The 25351-nt window shown below is 32.8% G+C and overlaps 2 protein-coding genes across 3 annotated transcripts in view; one reads left to right on the top strand and one right to left on the bottom strand.

Annotated features, from left to right (window-relative positions):
• The window catches only part of LOC111045398 (rho-related BTB domain-containing protein 1), a 94512-nt gene that overhangs the window by 53345 nt on the left and 15816 nt on the right, over nucleotides 1-25351 (bottom strand). The gene's annotated exons all lie outside the window — the stretch shown is intronic.
• On the top strand, nucleotides 281-4530 carry LOC120353480. 2 transcript variants are annotated; one of them, XM_039437289.1, is made up of 3 exons: nucleotides 281-950; nucleotides 1550-1660; nucleotides 2298-4530. In XM_039437289.1, the coding sequence occupies exon 3, from the start codon at nucleotides 3035-3037 to the stop codon at nucleotides 4034-4036; it is 1002 nt and encodes a 333-aa protein (XP_039293223.1). In that variant the 5' UTR covers nucleotides 281-950; nucleotides 1550-1660; nucleotides 2298-3034; the 3' UTR covers nucleotides 4037-4530. Both variants share the same exon structure in this region, with proteins under 2 accessions (XP_039293223.1, XP_039293228.1).

Below are 25351 nucleotides of genomic sequence, written 5' to 3'. Positions count from 1 at the left end.
AAAACAAAATTGGAACCTTAGTTATGTACATTTTATCAATCAATAATTATTATGAAGAATGTCACCTAAATTTGGAAAGAACAAGTTTACTTCACTTATCTGTTAGAAATACAAAGTTATTGTCTTAAGAGCTCGTGGTATTAAATTCTTTCAGTTGCTCTCCTAAAAATCTGGTGTGGTACACTCACACAACTTTCCTTGCTCATTGAACTGTAAGCCTCATTCTCAAACGAGAATAATTTAGGGGAATAACATCATGACAATTTTTGGCGGCAACATATCGCTGGCCCAGTTCAACAGTGCTACAACTCAAAAATTGCCATTTTTGTGATTTTTACATCATTCTCCTCAGCTTAACATCCTCTTTCCAGAGCTATACTCAACTAAGTCGAAAAATACTCCTATCAGATGTTAAAGTACATAATGTTGTCTTGAATTCTTCAATTTTTCCAATAATACCAGTGCTACATTACACCAACTAGAAATAATTCAGTGTGAATTCTGTAATATAGTATAAATTGTAATATTATCAAATGCTATACTACACTAACTCATAATAGTGTAGTTTCACCTCTGAACTACTCAGCTGTTATTACGAATTCCCCAAGCAATACAGCACTAACTCAAAATAGTTCTCTGTTGACTTGGAAATCAGGTAGGCAGTGGTAAAACATTCCGAGTCGGCGTCGTTTCTAAAAGTTTTAGGTTAATGTTACTCCAGGTATGGTGCAAGAATAATTATGTTCTGTGGTCGTGCATTGTAATTCATAATAATGTCTAGTAAAAGTTCCAGTAATAATATTATTTGTAGGGAATCACGTGCAGCATTTATTGTAAGTTTATCTCAAACCGCTGAAGCAATAAGACAAAGCAACGAATTTGTGGATGTAACCTATTTAAATGAACATTCTATCAATGTTAGAGATGCCTTGCGGCATGAAAATGAACAGGTAAGAAACATACACGTTTTAATAGAATAATATTAGTTGTATTCCTTACTTTTTTCATTATTATTATTATTATGGTGTTGAAATAATAATTTCTTGACACTTGAAGGACAGTAAGAAAATCATTTTTTGTATGAGCAGTTTGATGCTTAGGTCTATAATGCTACTCTAATCAATACTTTTTGTTGACTTCCTCATGACTTGTACTCAACAAAATAATTTTTTATTGTTCTAATAGCCAGAAAAGTTTTAGATATAGACATATTCCACTAGCCTATATGAATTCTCTTTGTAATTTTTATCATCATGAGTAATATTTTACAGTTTCGTAACTATCGATACCTACGGCCACGGTCCTATATCTGGGATGCACTTTTTCTTGACACTACCATAAATGATAATTATATCTACCGGTAACCTAAGTATATGGTTACTTTTTTGATTTGATGGAATTTGAAAATGTGCTTCCCAGCATTATGACCATAGTCGTACCAATTTATAGGCTACCTAGGAATCATAATGTATCAGGAAGAATAATATTTACATCACTTCAAGATTTTTTAGTTCAATGAACTCTTAACAATTGATTTCATTTTTTTCAGGTTATTATCTCTGACTGTGAAAACCTCAATTCTGTCATTGCTACTAATGATCATACTCCTGAAATTAATGACAGGATGGATTATGAATCAGAAGGCCATAACAATGAGCAAGTAAGTTGGAAGAAATTACAGTTGTAGACTAGCCTATTTATTATTTTCTATGAAAAACCTTAATACTACAAGGTAGAAGAGGAGACAATCTAAGTATTTTCTTTGAAAGTAATGTGATTGAAATGGGACTCCACTACAAACCTTGTTCATTAGCCTACATCTAATTCAAGAAGATGTTTTTGTCAATCATTCAATGGTGAATGATGCATCTTCATCATTTGTTCGGCTGTGACTGGATATTATAACAATCTATTAAGAAGAAGAGTCTACAAATCACTATTATAAATTTTCTTCTTGTAATTTTAAAGAACCAATTATCACAAATTATGGATAAACAACTTTAATATTTATAAGTAGGTACAAAGGATGGAAAACTCTTAATAATAATATAATTTATTATTCATAGAATAATTATTAATAAATATTTATTGAATAAAGGCTCAATTTAAAAACTTGTGATTGATTTCGAAATGTTTATTGTAAACATCATTATCTCTGTATCATCATTTCTAGATTATTTTGATCAATATTATACAAGAGCCAATATAAATACATTTGATACTATTGCTTCCTTTTGTCTGAATATTTCTATGTGAGTAGATCTTGATCTAATCTTCCAATTCCTTACACTTTTCAGGATATTTCTGAGTGTGATGAGACTTATTCTGAAGCTGATGACTCTGATAAGGATGCCAACTATTATCCTCCTGAGAATAATGACTCTGATAATGAATCTAATCAGTCTCTGATGGAAATGGATGCAGAACAAGTGGAAGCTATCAGCAATGAGAGTAAGTATTTTTTCGCCACACTTGCATGTAATGAGCTGTTTTACATATTATGTCATATCGAGGCCGAAAGTGGTTCTTTACTGCCCTAGGGCCATTCTATATCTTTTTATCTGTGTTTACCACCTTTTTATCTCCTATTTACCATGATCAAACCGATTCAAAATACCTTTTGAGCAAGTTGGTCACTGTACTTCGTTTAAACTGGGTTAATGCCATCTAGCGTGAGAACGACGAACTGCCCTATTTGAACTGAAATTATTGTTGATGATTGAGCGAGAGTTTTAAGAGATTTTGACGTTTTCTCATACAAATAAGGATAATCGTACAAAAACTATCATTGGCTTGAACGTTTCTGGAGTATGAAAACCGTCGATTCTGATAGTTACATCACACAATTTAGTATTATTGAATTGATAAATGCCATAAATTTGTGATGCAAATTTTCAATGTTTAGCAGTTAGAAGTACTGTAAGTACATGATTTGTGTGTACTCATTATTTTTGGAACTTAAGTAGAATGTTACTTTGTTTTTTCAGGTGAAGTGCAAGCTGCTGAAGTGCTCCAAGAAAATCCAGCTATAGAGATGCTTCAAGAGAATCCAGCTGGGCAGTTGCTTCAAGAGAATTCAGCAGCAGAGGTGCTTCAAGAGAATCCAGCTGTAGACATGCTTCAAGAGAATCAAGCTGTAGAGGTGCTTCAAGAGAATCCAGAACTTGAAGATTCTGAAGTAATTCAAAGAAAATCGAGGAAGAGAGTCAGAAGACCAGAAACATGGAAGAAAAATATGATGAAAATGAAGAAAAGATCAGGAAAAGAATATGAAAACTCAAGGGGTAATTTTGTGGAGAAAAAATCTTTGAAAAATGGATGTAGTGATAAATGTAGGATTGGATGCACAAATAAGATAAATAATGATGAAAGGCAGATGATTTTGGACAGGTTTTGGGACATAGGTGACCAGACACAACAAAGAAACTTTGTCATCAATCACTTAGAAGTCATTGAACCCAAGTATAGGTATCAAAGAGAAGGTAGTAATAGAGGTAAAAATTATGCTTATTATTTTGATTTGAATTCTTCAAGAACACGTGTTTGTAAAACATTCTTCTTGAATACCTTGAGCATCAGCAATACATTTGTGAATACAGCACTGAGTAAAAAGGATGAGATGGGTATAGTTCAAGGGGATTTGAGAGGGAAACATGTCAACCATAAAAAAGTGGATGATAGTATAAAAAAAGGAATCCGAGAGCATATAGACTCTTTTTGTCGAATAGAGTCTCATTATTGCAGGGCTGATTCCAAAAGGGAATACATTGATGGAGGCCTTACAATAGCATCGATGTACAGAATGTACAAAGAGAAAAAAATGAGTGAGGGTGAGTTGTATGGTAAACCTTACCTTTATGAAACAATATTTAACACAGAGTTTAATATCTCCTTTCATAAACCAAAAAAAGACCTTTGTGTATTATGTGAAAAAATAAAAGATTTAAATGAGGAGGAAAAACAGAAAATTAAAGTTCAATATGAACAACACCTAAAAGAAAAAGAGTTGTCCAGGAGTGAAAAAAAAGAGATATAGAGGAGAAAAACATTCAGTCTGTTCTAACATTTGATTTACAAGCTGTGCTACCTGTTCCATGTGGAGAGAACTCTATGCTGTATTACAGAAGAAAATTGTCTTGCTACAACTTTACTATTTACAATATTATTGATAAGAAGGGCTACTCGTACTTCTGGAATGAAGAATTGGGAAGACGAGGAGCAAATGAAATTGGAAGTTGTGTCTACAACTTTCTGAAGGAAGAAAGTGGCAGTCTTCAACAAGATATTGTGTTTTACTCTGATAATTGTGTAGGGCAAAACAAGAATAAATTTCTGTTTTCTTTGTACACACATTGTGTAAGGAATTTGAAATATAATTCAATCACTCACAAATACTTGGTTGCTGGTCATACCCAGAATGAGGGAGACCATATGCACTCATTGATTGAAAGAGAGAGAAAGCTGATGCTGACTAGAGGACCGATTGTCCATCCATCACAATGGACTACAATTATTCAGTTGTCCAAGAAGACAGGGAATCCTTTCAAAGTGGAAGAAATTGACACGTCAGAATTTTTTGATTTAAAATTGCTGACTAAGCAGATGGGGAAAAATTTCTCAATAAATGAAGAGAAGGAAAAAATACTTTGGCATGACGTATGTTGTGTAAGGGTGGAGAAAAAATGTCCAAACACAATCCTGTACAAAACCTCGTATGAGCAAAAGGACTGGATGAAATTACACATCATGGGGAGAGCCAGAGGGTTGAAGCTGAAAACTTCTTGTGAACTGGTTCCTGCATATTCAGACCGACCGGGGATTCCAGCTCCTAAGAAGAAAGATCTACTTGATCTCTGTGATGCCCACGTGATTCCCAGAGTACACTGGGACTTCTACAAAAATTTGAGAGTCAATAATTCAAATACAAATGTAGAAGATGATGAATTTTAATTGGAAGTATCACTTTTTTCATATTTAATGTTTTATCTTATTTCCTTGAATTAATAATATCAAAAATTAAATTATAATATACATTTTTGCCTTTTATTATGACATAATAAAACACATTGTGTTGATTTCATCAAAATTCTTTTCTCAAACTCTACAGGAAATTCCCTACCCCCCATTTAGGTAATTGCATTACCTCATCATTATTTTAATATTATTTATAAAATTATCATAACTTCAACCCATTGATGGATAGATGATGAACTTACAATAATTGGAGTTTACTCATTTCTTTATAATACAAACTTTTACAATACAGTAATGGAAGATTTCATTGGACCTATACCATACTGTACAAGAAAATACTAGTAAATTTCAATTTTTGGAGTTGTATTTTACTGTATGGTAAATGTGAAACGGCTTAAATACATAAATTACATCCATCAATGAGTTGAGAAATTAAGGGGAATAAAGCGTCAAGTAAGAAATATGCATGTCAGGTTGGAAAATTAACCAATTCTAAACAACACTAACTCAAAAAATGACAATTATCTCAACAAATAATAATTAAATCAATGTTGTAAGATTACCGAGTGGTAATTATGAACATTATACTTCTACTTGGAAGAAATCAACCCTCCAGAAGCAATACATAATTCACAGTAATAATTTGAAACATTAAATTGCCTTTTTCTCAAAACTTGGATTTTTGAGTTGTAGCACTGTTGAACTGGGCCAGCGATATTATTTGCAACTACGATCAGACTACTGTATATATGTGTATATATAATAATTGTTTTCAGAGTACTTTTTCCTTCGTGTAAATATTGTGAAATTCGATGATTTTTTCTTCATAACAGCTGTTCTACAGATGAAATATCTTGACTATGACTATGTACTTTTCATAAACTGCTCTACCTACCTACCTACCTCATGCACGAGATGGAGGTTACAAAGTCCATTTCTCAAGGATAGGATGGACCCCCCATCAGTTTCCCAGGAAAAAGACTCATGCCAGTTGATAGATCTGATAAATAACTATACAGGGTATGAATTTGAAAAAATCGTTAGAGCCGTTTTCGAGAAAACCGTGAAAAACATGGTTTTTTCGTCATTAACCGCCATTTTTCTCAAGAATATTACTGAGCTCCTGAAATTTTCCCAGAAATGAGACTCATGCCAGTTGATAGGGCTTATAGATAGCTATCCATGGTATGAATTTGAAGAAAATCGTTAGAGCCGTTTTCGAGAAAACCGTGAAAAACATGGTTTTTTCGTCATTATCCGCCATTTTTCTCAAGAATATTACAGAGCTCCTGAAATTTTCCCAGAAATGAGACTCATGCCAGTTGATAGGGCTTATAAATAGCTATCCATGGTATAAATTCGAAGAAAATCGTTAGAGCCGTTTTCGAGAAAACCGTGAAAAACATGGTTTTTTCGTCATTATCCGCAATTTTTCTCAAGAATATTACAGAGCTCCTGAAATTTTCCCAGAAATGAGACTCATGCCAGTTGATAGAGCTTATAAATAGCTATCCATGGTATGAATTTGAAGAAAATCGTTAGAGCCGTTTTCGAGAAAAACGTGAAAAGCATGGTTTTTTAGTAATTATCCGCCATTTTTTCCGCCATCTTGAATTGAATTTTATTGAATTTCTTATTGTCGGATCCTCATGGTATAAGGACCTTAAGTTTAAAATTTCAAGTCAATCGGTTGATTAGGAATGGAGTTATCGTATTCACAGACATACACACATACACACACACACACACACACACACACACACATACACACACACACAGACCAACACCCAAAAATCATGTTTTTGGACTCAGGGGGACTTGAAACATGTAGAAAACTTGAAATCAGGGTACCTTAATTTTTTTTGGAAAGCAATACTTTCCTTACCTATGGTAATAGGGCAAGGAAAGTAAAAAGTAAACAGAAACAGCTGGCTTGTAATCACAGTTCTCCGTCGACAGTGCTGTACGCTATCTGCCGGCAAAAGTTGTAACAACAATGGCCACCACAACTACAGCTATGATGAAGTTCCCGTTTCAAATTTGATTAGTTAATGAGGAATATTCGTAGGCTGGTATTTTTAATAACATGGAATAAAAAAATTACACATTTTTTTAGTATAGTGATATGAAGTTTGTAATAATTTTAGCATACAAGCATAAATTTCATATATTGATCAAATGTCTGGTTGAGGTATTGAATTTAGTTGGTTTAATGACTACTCTATATGCTTCCTCATCTGAGCTTAGGCCTTCTAACCTATTTCAAGTGTACGTTTTTGAAATAGAGATGCTTCCCATGTTATTTAAATGGAGTTACTTTACGCTCTATGGAGTTTTCTTGTTTTTTCCTCCCGAGAGCGAAAAAGTGACACTTTAGTATTATGTTCCAGTGAGTAAAATAAGCACTTTAGACAGGAGGTGGAGGAAAAATTATTTTTTGCTGTGTGTAGTGGTACGGCTGGCTACCTGCTGTTTCACCTAATCAGCTGTTTAATGTCCTATATCAACCATGAATAGCATTAATAGTGCTTCTAATAAACAGAATAATATATTTTTTGTAGTCCTTGTGCTACTTTTCTTCCAAATTTATAGGTGACAAAGTCCAAGATAAGGTTTGAATTTCACATGTAGAAGAGGCACAAACTTAGAGTTATATTTATATAGTTCTGGCATATACTACAGAAAAATAGAAAAGTTTAGACAAACACATTAGAAAGTGCCCTCGTATGCCACGTTGTTAACTTTTTCGCAAAACAAACTGTGCAGTGTTCAATATACTAAAAATAAAAGAGACTACACACCCAACAAAGAATCTCCTTCAAGGCGCCCGGTCAATCTCAACGAGGGAATGTGGAAATCTGTTAAGATTTCTTCCATGAACATCAGACACATTCATTCATCTATGTTTAGATTCCGTACTATAGTCGGCTAACTATAATTTTGGACGATATTGAAATCTTATTTTGCTATTCAGACACCCCAAATTCAACGATTTCTGCCAAATTCGGAAACTACTGAGGTGGAGAACATTTAAAAATAAAATTTAGAAAGAAGAAACTAATAATTTATTAGACTAATGGATAAAAAACAGCCATGAATGATATTAAGAAAACGATACATTTTTAACAAAAGAGATTATTAACAAACTGAAGGACCATCAGAAAAGTAGCTTCTTGGGAAGTAATTCTCAAGTAGGCTGACAGTAAGTAAAAGTATTGATAATAAAGTTGACATCTTATCTTTTAACTAAATCGTTAAGTGGCTCATTTTTTAGAGTTCTTATGAAACAAAGAATACGGTATTCAATACGTACTATTCTAATGTTCGGATAAATCATTATCAAATCATTATGTATGAAATTATCTAAATATTTTCAATTTTTCAGTACAATCTGTTTCACTACAATGTTGACATGAAAAATATTTTTAAAACTCTCATGACTATAATATTAGAAATAATGTAATTGTGATCATTTCAATCATTCAACAACTAGGTATCAATTTTGTTTGGGAGCGTGCAGACGTATGCGCCAAGAAAACGCGTATTTCCCTTTTCATGAGCTGATGCTATGTTTATATCTGTATAGTATTGTTTCTGTACAAATACAGAAATACAGAAGTATGTTCAATATTAGGTCACTGAAACTAAGACGTGATGTTACATTACTTGTTTTTCTGTACAATCTTTTAAATAATAGAATTGATTCTTCCTACCTGCTTTCTAAAATTAACATATGCATGAATACCATTGCGCCAAGTTCTGGATTTTCATTCCATATTTCTCGCTCCAGAACCATAAGCCATTATAGCTTTCCTCTAAGTAGTAGAGCTCAAAGAATTTTCAATAGTTGTTCAGAGTACTTGGACATCTTCTGGTTCTCCCCTTCCAAATTCCGAAGGATTTCATATGATTTAGTCTAGTAGTATGTGGTCTGTACTAAAATATACTACTTTATATTTCTTCTATTTTTCATATTATGTCATTTTTATAGCTTTATTGACCGAAGCGAAGCTGAGGTCTTAGTTTCGACTCGATCGGCTTTTGTCTGTTAGTTTGTTTGTTTGTTTGTACCGCAGTTATTGTCCGATTTGTATAAAATTTGGTATGCAAGTTCTTTGAAACAAGGCGCAGAAACGTATGTGTAACGATTTTTGATAAAACCTCTGGTTTTTTTGTAATATTTAAAAAACCGCGAACTAACCTCAATCCAGAAAGGATGTGTCTTTGAAGATACAGCAATTCATTCCAATACATTTTCGCATCCATTGATACGAGCACATGGTGGTCGAGTCGGTTAGACCGTGGTCTGTCACACTGAGGGACTCAGGTTCAATTCTCGTTCCTGTCAGATTTTTTTTGCAGATAATACTAATATTATTTCATCTTATTCTAATAATATATTTATTATTATAAAATACTTATAAAAGGCTAAGCCCCGACAGACTGAAATCACACCACAGCCCAAACTACTGAGCCTAAAAACTTGAAATTTTGCACGATTGTTTATGGTAGCCTGAAAACATCCACTAAGAAAGGATTTTTAGAAATTTGCCCCCCTGAGGGAGCTGGGGCCCCCCCAAAATTTTGTACTTTTTAACCGCTTATTGCACAGAAAAGTCATGAGGAACTTTTTTGTTCAGCTACGAAAAAAAATTAGATCTATGCAGAAAAATTCCGATCAGGAGCACAGGAGGGTCCAGGATAGAGCATTTTTTGAAAATTTTGATGTAAAATCACACTACAGCTCAAACTAATTGTCCTACAGACTTGAAATTTTGGACAAATATTCTTCAAACATGCTAGACGCGCACTAAGAACAGATTTTGAGATATTTTGCCTCTAAGGGTTTCAAAGGATGAAAAAGGATCCTATTAATTAAGGTTATGAACATGCGGTAAGGTGAGTGCCATATGGAAATGAGATAATTTATTTATTGACATGTGATATTCTAACATATGTTGTAATCATTGGAAATAACAAAATAATATGATAGAAATTCAAAAAAGAACATCTGTTCTATTATTGTTTTCTACCTGATTCCACTCAACCTCAATAATATTGTTCTGATAATTGATAAATATGTTTAATAATATTATTTTTATTGATATAATAAAAGTATTGTTTTAATAATTAATTATTATCATTAATATGATAATAGTATTGTTTTGGTAATCAATAAATATTTTTATTTTCACAAACTCTGTTTAATATTATAATGGTGAATGTGAAACAGTTGCATCAAAGAAATTATCTCAAAAGCATATGTTTAGGAAAACCATAGTTTTGAACTTCGTTTTCCTGATGCAATGTATAAGCCTACACGTGGCATGTATTAGGCCTATTAATTTTTCAGCTAGAACAGTTTTTTGAGACTGCTAAATAAACGTCTACAGTTTTATCAATGCTGTATCGGCAATATGAAAACGCATGCAGTTAATATGTCTTTAAATAAAGGTGTTGATATCTACATGATAATTATTCTCTACCATTTTTATTTAATTAAAATTTCAAAATTATTCAAGCCTTGATAGAATGATTGACTCACTGTACAGTCAGTCGAGAATTTTGATATTGAAATGAGGGGTATTTTGGCAAGCTGAACAAAAAAGTACCTTTTGATATTAATGCACCTTTTTGATATTATTTCTTCATTTATTTATTTTATCCTATCTTTTAGTAAAATAACAATGATTTCTGCATTGAATAACATCTATCTTGCCAACAAGAATCGAACTCTTTGTGAATTTAGATATGACCTACACTTTATAGCCTATTTATATAATTCTATTAATAATAAATTCTTGGAAGTTGAAGTACTTTTTTCAGTTAGTTGATGATTAGTTGATGAAATTGATTATCAATAGAGAAAATGATTATAATCTTATCAATACAGAATTAGTTGAATGAATTATTGTCGATGTACTGAGTTCTTGGTCAACAATAATTCAATATTGATATTTATCCAATCATTATTTTTTTCAGAAGTTATTTCATTTTAATTAGAAAATATTTATAAGCTCTTATCAATTTATCAATCGTAACAATGAATTCTTCAAAACATGAATTTAATCAAATAAAAAATTGCCCATACTTCTGTATTCATGTTCGCATGTTTTCCACTTATGGATAGCCAAAATATTGTGGTGCGAGCTGCACGGCGAATTGTAATCGAGGGCTCTGATTGGCTGAAAAGTTCAGCGTTGGAGTGAGGTGAGGCGAGCAGTTAGAACAGAGGCAAGCGGCACGGCGAATGGTTCGGAGTACGGTACGGCGAATGATTAACAGCTGATTTTTAACATTATGAAACATATGCTCATGTTCGTTGAAAGGCAAGATGTTCGGAGGAATTCACGGTTTTCTGCGCGGTTCGAGGTTCGGTTCGGCATGATTGTGTGGACGCACCTTTAGTTGTTACAGGACATTTATGCAGATCACAGGTTCAGTTCTGTTGTTTTAAAATTTTTTCAAATCACTTTCAAAAAGTTCATGTAGTACCTATACTATTGTGTTTGAGACACTTCTGGCGCTATCATAGTTTCATCACTAATCTGTTCCACAGTCCTATCTCTTGCAGTCGTTAACTATATCTATAATAATTATATAAAGTAAAGAGCTGGCTTATGCACGTACGGGATAGGAAAATTATGTTTGACGCATCATCACGTCTGAACTACTGGACTACATTAACTTGAAATTTTGCTTATAGATTCTTAATTAACCAAGGATGGTTATAGGCCTATTCTCAATTCTTCAAAATTTCATTACGTCAAGTTTTCATTTTGTCAAGTTTTTAAATAGATCCTTGCGAAGCACGGGTTCTTGCTAGTTATAAAATAAATTATTATGATTAGATAGAGTAATTAAATTGAATCATCTTATTATTATTATTAAATTGATTTAACAAATTAATTGGATAAATTATTAAAAAACAATCTTTATTGTATTGGAGTCCTATACTGCAGTTGTAGAGAAAAATTCCTATGTAAAGGTATAAAGGTATTTTTTTTCCTTTTTGTGTAGTTGAGAAGTTGATATTGTGGTAATTATTAACATTAAATTAAAAAGACCAAGAAATTATTGTCAAAAAAACACAGATTTATTGCTACTTAGAAATACCGGTTTCGGTAATTACACCAATGTCAATCTCTGATAAACTCTGATAATGACCAAAACCGGTCTTTCTGAGTATCAATAAATCTGAGGTTTTTTGACAATTTTTTAGTCTTTTTCATTTAAAAGGTATGTATTTGATATAAAGGTACTCCTTGATAAGTCCGGTGTCCCTGGAAACAGTGTCTCTAGCACTTTCAATGGAGAAAATAATAGATGACAATCATGACTAAATCTTCACAATATATTGTACTTACTGTACTGGCCCTTCTCATTAGATTGAAAGTTGTATTCATGAGCGAGGTTTACTGTTCGCAGAACTACTAGTAATAAGCTAAGTTGATGATTTCTACTTTTTTCATATTATCCATATTATGTTGAAAATTATTGTATTGCGCTAAGGAGGAAAAATGGGGGTTTACCTGTTGTCTCCATCAATAAATGAATAAAAAGAATAACATCAGCTGATGAAAAGTGAAATGCGCGTGTTTGTGGCGCAATAGTCTGTACGCACCTTAATCAAAAATATCTTGTTTTTACACTCTATAATTGGGTGAACAATTTTTTCTTCCAGATTTGTTAAAAAGAATGTTTATGATCAGGACTGTTCACGAAGATTTTGTAGAACTACTAAATTTATTGTACTTTTTACCTGTATTATTTGGAAGTTCAATATAACCGGAAACTTCAAAAAGAAATTAAGGATTCATTTGAGTTTTACTCACCTGAAATTAAAAATAAAAACAATTATTATATAGAACAAAAATAAAGTTCATAGAAAACAAGAATAAGAATATTTTATTTGTCCAAGAACAATTACATGATTGCATGAGACATTGTCGTGATAGTTATAATATTTAACTACATCTTAATATATTTATATACAATATAAGTCATAATAAAATCAAACTATACATTTTTTTCAAGTCATAACACATTCAAATATTCACTTCTCATAGTACTCTTTCAAGCTGTAAAAGGGATTTTTGACTAGAAAATTGTAAAGCGCATCTTTAAACTTCAAAAAACGGGAAATTTCTAGTGGGAGGTGATTGAAGAGGCTCAAACCTACATTTACATGGCTTCTTAAGGTCTTTGCTAACCGTACTTGTGGTATATGAAAATTTTCATAGCTTCTTGTATGGTGTGTATGGATATTTTTGTTGCTGGTTAGATTTGTTTCCTCAGACTTGACATGTAATAGCAGGGTGTATAAATGTACAAACTTTTAATAAAAAGTGGCTTACAGTGGACTCTCATCTCAGAATTGGTTATAATTCTAATTGCTTTCTTTTGAAATAACAAAACTTCGGATACTCTTGCACAATTTCCCCATAGAATAATACCATAATTCAATATAGAATGAAATAGAGCATAATAGATACTCATAAAATAACTTTCAGGTACATGGTATTTCAAAGTCTTTAACAAATAAATTACCTTTGAAAGCTTACTACATACTGAATCTATGTGGTCACCCCATATCAAATGATTGTCGATCGGAACCCCCAGTAATTTATTTTTTCTCACATATTTTTCTGGAAACTTGGATCTGGTGTTCAATGAATAAATGGCCTCTTGTGTTTTTGACTCATTGATGACAAAAATATCAGCTTTGAACCATATGACAGCTTGATTTAAAGTTTCATTGGCAATCCTGTTTAGAGTTTGTAATTCTCTGTCAACAGAAAGAAAAGTTGTATCATCTGCGAACATGATTGTTTTTGAAGTTATACTAGTAGTTCTGTGAACAGTAGACCTCGCGCAGTTATAAACCACAGCCTCCTCTAATACTGTCAATCAGAGTAAATTATGTCCTGTCCTGTCATGTCGGTGAGATATTGGTGTGTAAAAAACTAATGGCTGTTTGGGTTGTTGTACCGACAATGCTAATAATTTGTTGTGAACAACTATGCTATCATCATTAAAAGCTTACCGAGTTGAAAGCAGAGAAAAGTCGGGAGAAAATACTATGCTTTTTCGAGTTATCAATTGCATGCCTCATTGAATGCAACTAATAGTCCACCCAACAGCTGATTTTTTTATCAAGTTACATTAAGACATTAATTGCATGCGTCATTGCATGCAATTTATAATCCACTCGACAGCTGGTTTATGATGGATAATTCTATGGTCTGATTTTTACTCTAATATTGGTGTATGAAGGAGGCTCCTTTTTCCTTTTATATTATTCTTGAAATGCAAATTTTCCAAAAACCTTGTATATATGTCAACGCTTAATTTAAAAATGAACATACCTGTCAAATTTCATGAAAATTTATTACCGCGGTTCGCCGTAAATGTGCAACATATAAACATAAAGAGAAATGCAAAACCGTCGACTTGAATCTTAGACCTCACTTTGCTCGGTCAACTGCCAAGTAGATCATTGACCATCACTAGAAACAACAGTGGCCCCAGTACTGAACCCTGAGGCACACCAAACTTAACATAGGAAGCAGATAATTTGTTCCCATTCACATCAACTATCTGCGATCTGTTATCCAGATATGAATTGAAAAAAATGAGACACTCTCCACGTATTCCCAAGTGATTCAATTTTTGAAACAGAATTGAGCGATCCACACAGTCAAACGCTTTACTTGAATCGCATGCTGTAATTTGAGCCACACACTTATCCTCAAAAGCCTGTATTATATCATCAATAATAGTTAAAACTGCTCCTGTGATATTTTCGCCCACTCTATAGCAGTACTGAGAACTACTCATCAAATTGAGACTGTCGAAGTAGGTACAGATTTGGGTCTTCACAATTTGTACAAAAATTTTGCCCCAAATTGGCACTATTGAGATTGGATGACAGCTTTTTAAGAACTAGTATGGAGTATTGGAAAACATAGATACAAGAAGTTGACCTTTTATCCCTAGATCCTCCAAAAACCATGGATTTCTGTATATTTTTTCAATTTCTTTTTTTTTGGGGGGGGGGAGAATTTTCGACAAAATAGAGCCATCAGACAGAAAAGCACATTCTCGTCTTTTTAGATAACATTTCGAATAAAATGGAATCATTGGGAGCTTTCTAACTCCATTGATGCTGAGTTACAATTTTTCAAAAACGCGTCAAATTTTCGGAAACATCTAGATTTAGAGAAATTTTCATTTTAAATCTTCCAATTTTCACTATTTGAATTTATGAACCAAAATCCCTGATTTTGTGCTCTACAACCTGAGACCAGGTAGACCAGACTATCACATATAGATTTCAGTTACACCTGATAATAAATCTCCTTGCATTTGACCTGTTGGTTTCCATAAAACCACCTATTGGTGATTCTATTACAGAAATATAACAATGGTAAACCAACATTACAAGGATAAGTTGATTGATTGATTTGCCTTTATTGACCGAAGCGAAGCTGAGGTCTTAGTTTCAACTCGATCGGCTTTTGTCAGTTTGTTTGTTTCTTTGTACTGCAATTACAGATGCAGTTATTATCCGATTTGGATGAAATTTGGTATACAAGTTCTTTGAAACAAGGTGCAGAAACGAATGTGTAACGATTTTTTATAAGACCTTCGTTTTTTTGTAATTTGAAAAACCGCAGACCAATCTCCATCCAGAAAGTTACTTTTTCGTGTTGTTACGAATTAAAATTTGATAAGCAAGCAAAATCGATATTGAAAGAATTTTATAGGTCTTGAGCAAACAGCTGCTCTATTATCGCCAAGTGCAATAGCAACAAATGAAAGATTAGATAATAACGGGTATCATGGCTAAAATTAGAACAGCCAAATAGAAAAGAATTTTTATTTGCTATTTATTATATATTATAAAATATTGAAAATTGAGGTTAGGCTATAATACCTACTGGTGGGCAACCTAATAATCGATCAAGCCATATAATTTGAAATCTAGCCAGACACCTTGGCAAATTTTGTTGTAAACAAATAGTATTCAACTAGAGGATTTGGTAAGCACATGGCAACTTGTTGTAAAGGGAAAAACAACTCATAAAATCCATAAAAATTTATTATTTGTAATGAGCATGAACAAAACACATCAAATAAATAAAAATATTAAGGAAGTATGATATTCAGTAGGCGCATGGATACATTTATGAATTTTGCATGAACCAATCAAATTGCAGTAGTTAATGGGCGGCAATAGCGAGCTGATTCAAATTTATCTATAGATATTTATATAAATGATGAGAATTTATAAGTTATCACTACTCAGTTTATGTATCAGATGTAATCCGAGTATTTATAAAATATAATACCTAAGATATAGGTAATAACTTAGCAGATTGGCACAGACTATTTGATCTTTTTAATGGCGTAGTAACTGAATATTTAAATATATGTAAATTTGTAAGTTGGAAGTATGATCTTAGAAAATAGGGGTAGATGAGAGCCCACTTGCCTGCCAGACGCTGCCATGGAACGCCACTAAATTTTATAGAGCACAAGTCCCTTTTGTTGAATTGTACATTTGAGAGATTTAAAGTTAAATTCATAAATTAATTTGTATAAGACTTAGTGATGCTATATTAAAGCGTAAGTCATTTAAATATTTATTTATTCCCTTGGAGAAGACAACTTCGGCCACCAGAAAATCCAGGATGACAGGAAATTCGGATCGCCACCATCATCTAGGAAATTTCAGCACATGAGTGAAAATTGTCGAAATATATAAATTTAGGGCGCCCTCAGTGCTTCGAGTGAAACAAAAATATAAAAAAGCTAGCTCGTTGAAAGATTATAAATATCGAATTAATATAAAACTTGAGCAAGTCTTAAAAAAAGGTACAAAAAAGCATATTTTATTGAATAAGAATTGTATCAAATTTATATGTCTAAAGATGCACAGATGAAAGGAGTATTTAAATTTAATATTATAATGTATATATGCTCACTCAATCATTAATTTTATTAGCAAATTACAAAGATATAAATGTAGCTCATGTTCACCGGATAAATCGATTTATCTAATTCCACCAGAGGCCGAACCTCAAGCCCTGAGATATATACTGAGATCTATACATATTAATATATTTGAGATTTTTGATTTATCAATTGATTATTTTTATTTTATTGGAAAGAAGATATATATTGAGACTTTTAAATCAACAAGCAGCAGCAAGTCGATATCTGAGCTGCATAAAATAAATGCATAGGATTGATGATTTAAAAGCACATGATAACGTTTCATGCTAGAAAACTAGTGAGCTAATCTGTGATATTTTCTTTTTGATATATTTGTTCTTACATTTACTATTTTTGCTTGTTGCTCTATATATTTCTATATTTATTTATTCATTGATATTTTTCTGTGTAATATACATATCAAATTTTTTATAGTGTATCCTTTATTTGTTCCCCTACTTCCATGTATGACCAATCTCATATTTATTTATCGAGCTACCAGTATTGAAGTACTAAGAAAATTACCATCCGACTATATTCTTCACCGAATAAGTTGGTTTAGACAGCAATATATAGCATTGATAATCAAATCTTTGGAAATAATACGTTCCAGAGATTTATATAAATTGTCCAAGAGCAGTGAATTGCGGGAGCTCCTGGGCGAGCCTGTAAGAGTTTTGTCTAATTTATATTCTAAGAACCACAACCAGAGTTATATAATTTTCTACTCATGCTTTACCGACTGCAGCCAAGCCAGGCAAACCGTTATTGACAAAAATATTATCTTTGAAGATACAGCAATTTTTATTCTTTTCAAAATGAAAGATCCTTGGATTTACAATAAGTTAAGAGTAAATCGTGCCCACAATAAATATTTATAAGTAAAAAAATTTGGCTCTCATTTTTTAGAATAGAAATTGTGCCGCTCTAATATGTGCTGTATTGAATGAATGGTATCATTAGAATGATGAAGGAATGCTATCAATCTATTTTTAGATGTGACATATGTACTGGAAAACCAGGTAGTGGGAATACAAATACGAATAGCTTTAGTGAGCAGGGTTTGTTGTCACACTACTCATTCATTTCCCTTCTCTCACTAGCCAGTATATATTGTAATCTACATAAATAAAGTACTCAATCACTCAGACCTCAGAGGACAAGAGTTGTCAGCCGAGAACCTTGAGAACGTCTGAGCCACTCCAAATCATACTGTATTTATTAAATGAAGAAAACTTCTCACTTTATTGCACCATTTCTTCCCTTTTCAACACGAATTATCCCTGTTTCATAGATGAATAGTTTCTAGACCTACGGAGCCGGCCGGAGACATCACAGCTTAGTTAGTTTTTGTTTTCCTTTTAGTATATTGTATGAGATCGGAAACCGAGTTGTGAGCATTAACATTCTGCATAGGCATAACAAGCCATAACATTGAATCCACTTTTCATGAAAAACAACATTAGCGACCTCCTGTCATTGTCACCAACAAACCCATCTTATTTAGAATCATTTTCCGTCTCACTATCATCTGTGAGACGATTCATCGTCTAAATTGCCTACTGTGTATTCCATTTTCTGACAGTTGACCGATTTCTTATAATCAATTATTAGAAAAGTTGTAATATTGTAAATATGGGATCAATATAACGGTACCTCCTTGAGAGACATTTATAAGTCCAGTGTCCCTGGAAACAATGTCTCTAGCACTTTCAATGGAGAAAATAATAATGGCATAAAAATGAGATGACATGGATGAATCTTCACAATATGTACTGTACTTACTTAATGGCCCTTCTCATTAGTTTTAAAGTTGTAGGCTATTCATGAGCGAGGTCTACTGTTCGCAGAACTACTAGTAATATACTAATTTTAAAATCACTTCATTGTATAGAAAAGGATGAACAGACCAATCTCAATCCAGGTTTTCAGATTTTGAAAATAAATGCAAACTATTTTCATAGAGTTAAGATAAGAATACTTCAGAAATTTGTTTTTTAATTGACTGTGAAATCCACTAGTTGAAAATAATACGAGTTCTCACTGGTCAAGAAAACGATGCATGGAAACTACAAGCTTACAGAACAATTTTTCCAGAAATCAATATTTCATACATATTCTGACGTCAGAAGGGAGATCAAACAACACTTTGAAGTAGCAAATTGAAATAAAACTGGGTTTCTTTATAAACAAGAGTATATTGTTCGGAATATATTTTGTAAAAGTGTATTCAATTAATGAAATTAACTTATTTTGCGATGTTCAAATGGGACCCAGGCTTGTGTGTGTTGATAATATTAGAATGATAATATTCAACTGAACTAAATAATGTATATAGTTTATAGTATATTTTTTACTTGTATACTAATATTGGGTATTATATGTTACATGAAAATTATGAGGTTTTACACGAATACTTTTCTCAGAAAATGTATTAGCAGAGTTGCCAATCATTGAAAAAATTTCAAATGTTCACTAGTTAAAAGTTACATTTACCGCGAATTTCTACAAAATGTTATAAAACAATAAAGAAATATTTTCCATCCGATCAGTAATTTCAATAATATTAATAACAGAAAATGCAATTTGAATCCTTATAGTTGTTGAAAAACTTGGAAAAAGCTATAAAAAATATCCAATTGTCTTCATTAATTAGAATTATAGGTATTATACAGTATTACACAGACAATAGATTCCATATACTCCCACAAAACAATCAGTTTAATGAATTATTCTACTACATAGCTAGATAATCCATTTTTAAATAGTCTTCTATTGCGTTCCAGCATCCAATAATTATTCATATTGATAGCTTAATTTGATTATTTTACTAGCTTGCCCGGCGAACTTCGTACCGCCAAAAAGTCAATGTATCTCATGTCACACTTGACTTTATTATTGGTGAATCATGAAATTTATCTGACAATCAATATTTTCATTTACATCTCAACACGGACTTCCTATGTGCAGCAGCATTTATTATTCCGAAAACATATTCTTCTCAATTAATATTGGTAGTAATATAAATTTATCAGTAAAGTATTGAATTAAAAGAATTGATAGGTTGAATCAGATGGTACAGGAAATATGCGATGTACGATTAATCACACAGGATTCCATATTCTTTCCATCTTCCATTTTAGGATGAATATAAGCTAAGCTAAATTAAAAACAAATTGTAAATTATTCTGTCATTCTCTAGTAATTAATCCTATTATATTAAGCGAGCAATTTATGTATTTATATAACTGGTTATTTTTATATCTGGTTATTTATGTTTTACGGATCTCGAAAACGGCTCTAACGATTTTCACGAAATTTGGAACATAGTAGGTTTATGATATAAAGATTCGATTGCACTAGGTCTCATTCTTCGGAAGACTCGCTGAACGACATTAAAAGGATAATTCATTCTTGGAAAACAGATGATAATTTTGTTGTCTCTCGATAACAGAAGATGCGTGTGCCTGTGTGGGAGAGAGACAGAATTATTTCCAGCTGTGTAATCATAATCAATAAGCGAGAAATTTTATCGACAATTTAATCGATTTGATCAACATAATCTGATTTGTTGACATGACATGATAATCCTCCTAAACTAGAGTGGGTGTTATTTTGTTATTCAATTTGGTTTGTATATAATCTAAATTATAATTTTTTTGTTTTCAAATGTTTGAACAGAAAATTGAACCTGAATTCAAGTGTATGGAACATAACGTACTTTCTGGACTATTTATGGTGTATACATCAAAATTCGGGAAAGAAACAGTTTTGGGCTGTGCCTGTTAGTACTTCCCCAATCACTTTATAGTATATTTCGCACCTAGAGCAGAAAATGAGATTTTTCCAGCTCGAAATCGGTTTTCAAGTCCGAGGCCGTAGGCCGAGGACTAGAAAAGATTGAGAGCTGGAAAAACATTTTTGCCCGTGGTGCGAACGATATTTTTCGCCACACTACAGGTATTGCTGACAAAATAAATAAAGAATACTCGTTAAGCTATCGTACCTATCTCTTGATTTTAGTGGTAGAAGATTTGCAGTCAGGATTTCAGATTCTTTTAAAATTTCACTTGGAATACCACAGTCATCTTCAAGCATTTTTGAAAATTCGGAATGCACTAATCAACAATAAATAATTGAATAAAACTGGTTGCAAAGCGAATTAGTTTGATTCGAAACTGGAACTGGAATCATGGCGACTTCAGCTGATGATGAAAGTGGACACTCGCCCGATCTAGCGGATGACTTATTAACTACTTCCATGAGCGGCTGGAAAGAGACAGCTTTCTGGCCTAGACCGGAAAAGAAACCCTTTTCTGACGTCGTCTGCAAACAAGGTCTTTCAGATCTACGTAGGGACTGGAAAACAGCTGCTTTCTGTGCAGTGTGGCGAAAAAAAATTTTGTTCGGTTTAAAGTCAATAAATAAATAACCAGCAAAGCTCGGTGCCCCAATATTGAATGTATTATGAACAACTCTCTTTCATGAGGTGAATAAACTTTTCCAACATTTTCCAGTTTCTCAATGATAGGGGAGTGATAATAATTATTTGTATAGGTCTTCTAAGGAACCATTATCTACAGCTGGTACCAATTAACTACGACACTTCAACTCCAAACTACTGTTTTAATACCAGTACGCAATTTATCCCAGGGTGACGTGTTTATTACAGCTTGTAACTTTAGATGCTAAATCATTATCACAATATGATCTTGAATCATAATCATCTTTCTGTTCTTTGGTAGCCGCTCGGCCTAAAATTTCGAAAACATAGGTCTGTAAATGGATTAATAAATAATAATAATTATTAGCCCCATATTAAAATTTCTGGTCAGAAACCATCCCCAATATTCACACAACATATTCCCAAAGTTTCACAGCTGTCAAGAAGTTTTCAAGTCTATAGGGAACAAACAAACACACACACACACACACACACACACACACACACACATATATATATATATATATATATATATATATATATATATATATATATATATATATATATATATTAATATGTGGCAGTGCCTACCTATCACTAATTTATAATTACAGTGTACATTTACTAATCATACATGGGCGAGGTTCATGATTATTCATCATTTGTATAAGATTTCTATTATCTAAAATAATAACTTTTAATGGTGTAGATTATAATTGAGATCTTCACAATATGTAGTGTATTATGTAAGAAAGTGTGAATATTATGTTTAAAAAGTGTAAGAGAATGAATCTTAGTTAAAATTATCTTAGAAAGTATACTACTAAGAAAGTGAAAAACAGATTTATGTAATCAAATCAATCTATTCACAATTCAAAGACAATACAAGGAAAAATATAGGCTACACAAAACAGAATTGTGATTTTTTTCCACCTAGACGAACCTGTGTGTGGGGAAGAATTCTGAATAATAACACAATTTATGAATAATAAAAAGATGAAAAAAATAACATAATTCATAAAACGAAAACCTAAATTCAATTCAAATGAAAATTTACAGAAAAAATAAATTCTTACAATTACGAAATAAAGTGATAACTTTGCATATTACAATATATAGAGTAATGAATAAGTAGAGGAATAATTCAATGATTCTCGTTATAAAAATTCCAATCAAATCAATAAAGACAATAAACTTGTAGTAACCTTCTATTAAAATATAACGACTAGTTTCAACCATTGGCCATTTTCAAGTTGAAATAAATAATAATAAATAAATAACTATCTAAATAAATGGTAAATGGTCGAAACTAGTTAGAATGTTTTAAAGTTTTAAAAATGTTTTAATAGAAGTGTACTACAATTTTTTATATTGTTTTTTATTAATTTGAAAGTAGCCCATATAAGTGAAGTGATCAATTCCAATCAACTTTGAATAAATAAACAAGATAAAATTTCAATTTACTTCTAGAGTTAATTGAACTGTAAGCGAAACATTTAATAGAATGCGAAATACAGTATAATGCGCCAGTTATCAAGGGATTAAATGATAATAACTGGTAGCTTACAAAAGGCTAAAATTTGATATGGAGCGACGGAGCGAATCTTGCAAGATATTATACTGCAGTTGCTCTGCACCACAAAATTGAGAGTGAGAGCGTATACAGTTCAAGCGTTTTTAATCTGTAAACTCCGTCTTTGTTCAAAGTACAGCAGTCTCTAGTTTTATTTACATGCAAAATACAGTTCTAGATACAGTATTAGCAAACCAACCAAGTCCTACTGCATTTTGTAATAATAAACTCAGAGTACTTCAGGGAGCTCAGATTATCTGGGTATCTGATGTACTGCACTGAAGTTGAACATTATTATGTGATTGTTAATAGATTGTTCATTCCATCATCGCTTATTTACAAACTATAAGTATATGCTACATTCTCAATGATTGATAGAGAGGGTGTTTTCGTATCTATCTATCCTATTATATCAAGCTACCAATTTCTGTATGTATTCATTTATTTATGTATGTACTTATTTATTTATGTATGTATTATTTATTTATGTATTTATTTATTTATGTGCAACGGATCTCTAAAACTGCTCTTAAGGCTGTTCGCTACACTTTTTATTATTTAAATTGAATAATCTTTTTCAATATAAATTGTTAAGATCATTATAAGAGTGAGAAAAAGTGGCAACTGAAATTTTTAAGTGGTCTAATAAGCGAGTTATGGGTTGTTGAAGTGCTAAACTCCGTTTTCTTTCCAGATCATAAACGGTTTCGAATTTTCCATTGGAGTTTTTTTTTAATACATTCAGTATATCATTGCCTTTGTTCTAATATGCGTTTTTTCGTGATTAATACCAAAATTAACAAGATATCGAATTTACAAAAAATGTTACTTTTTTATTTAAGAACGATATGGGGAATAAAATTATTAGTTTGGAAAAATACATTTTTGAATTTATAAGAGAAGTTTTAATAATATAGTCGAAAACGTTTATGATCTGGAAAGAAAACGGAATATGGAAAGTTAGAACGTAACAACCCATAACTCGCTTATTAGACCACTTGAAATTTTCAGTTGCCACTTTTTCTCACTCTTATAATGATCTTAACAATTATATTGAAAAAGATTATTCAATTTAAATAATAAAAAGTGTAGCGAACAGCCTTAAAGATTTTGATGTGATTTGCAATATAGAAGGTTCTTGATATAAAAATTCGATTGCACAGGGTCTCATTCCTGAGAAAACTCGCTGAAAGACATGAAAAGAAGAAATCTATCCTTCCAGGAACAGCTGATACAAGACTGCAATTTTCATCTGTTATACCACTAATAAAAGTGAGATGTGATTTATGCCAGCTGTATGGCCCGGCAAATACAATATATATCAATCAGCTGATCACGTGTAAAACGTGACAATATTCTCTGCTCAGAAGGAGAAGGAAAAGGAGAAGGCGAAAAAGAAGAAGGAGAAGAAGGTGGAGGAGGAGAAGAAGGAGAAGGAGGAGGAGTCTTTCTCTCCTCCTTCTTCTTCTTCTCCTCCACCTTCTTCTCCTTCTTCTTTTTCGCCCTGATGAATTTTAGTTTTTGATCAACAATATCTTTCGATTGTTACCATTTAAATGTTTAATTCAAAATCCCACAGGGCGTATTTTTGGGGGCGCGACAGTCGAGACCGACGACATTCGAGGCCTACGACCGTCGCAGGCGACATTTGAGGCCTCTTTTTCAGGAGTCCTCTGCCGTCGCAGGTCTCGACTGTCGGGGCTGTACAAAAATTAGAGTGGCCTCAACTGTCGCCTAACGCAGGCGACATTTGAGGCCACTTTTTCAGGAGTCCTCTACCGTCGCTGGCCTCGAATGTCGCCGGTCTCTACCGTCGCTGGTCTCGACTGTCGCAGGACTCTTCTGTCGTTTGCCTCGTTTGACATCGACCCGCCTATCCACTAGGAAATACTGAAGTGAAGTGCATCTAACGGGTGATTTTCATAGAACATAATCTCATGAACTTATGTCATTGTGCGAAATATCAATGTGAGGACAATGTAGTTGTTGATGATGATTGAAGCTGAAAACTAGGTGTTTTTCACAATACAAGGAGCATTGTTGTCAGGTGTACCTGGAAATCTATTTGAGATAGAGCGCTCTATCTGACCTTAGATTGTAGAGCACAAAAATACGGGTCGATGTCAAACGAGGCAAACGACAGAAGAGTCCTGCGACAGTCGAGACCAGCGACGGTAGAGACCGGCGACATTCGAGGCCAGCGACGGTAGAGGACTCCTGAAAAAGAGGCCTCAAATGTCGCCTGCGTTAGGCGACAGTTGAGGCCTTTCTAATTTCTGTACACTCCCGACAGTCGAGACCTGCGACCGTAGAGGACTCATGAAAAAGAGGCCTCAACTGTCGCCTGCGCTAGGCTCTCC

The sequence above is a fragment of the Nilaparvata lugens genome, chromosome 1 (genome assembly GCF_014356525.2).
Source record: "Nilaparvata lugens isolate BPH chromosome 1, ASM1435652v1, whole genome shotgun sequence".
Taxonomy (NCBI): Eukaryota; Metazoa; Arthropoda; class Insecta; order Hemiptera; family Delphacidae; genus Nilaparvata; species Nilaparvata lugens.
This window is presented reverse-complemented; position numbering and strand designations above follow the sequence as displayed.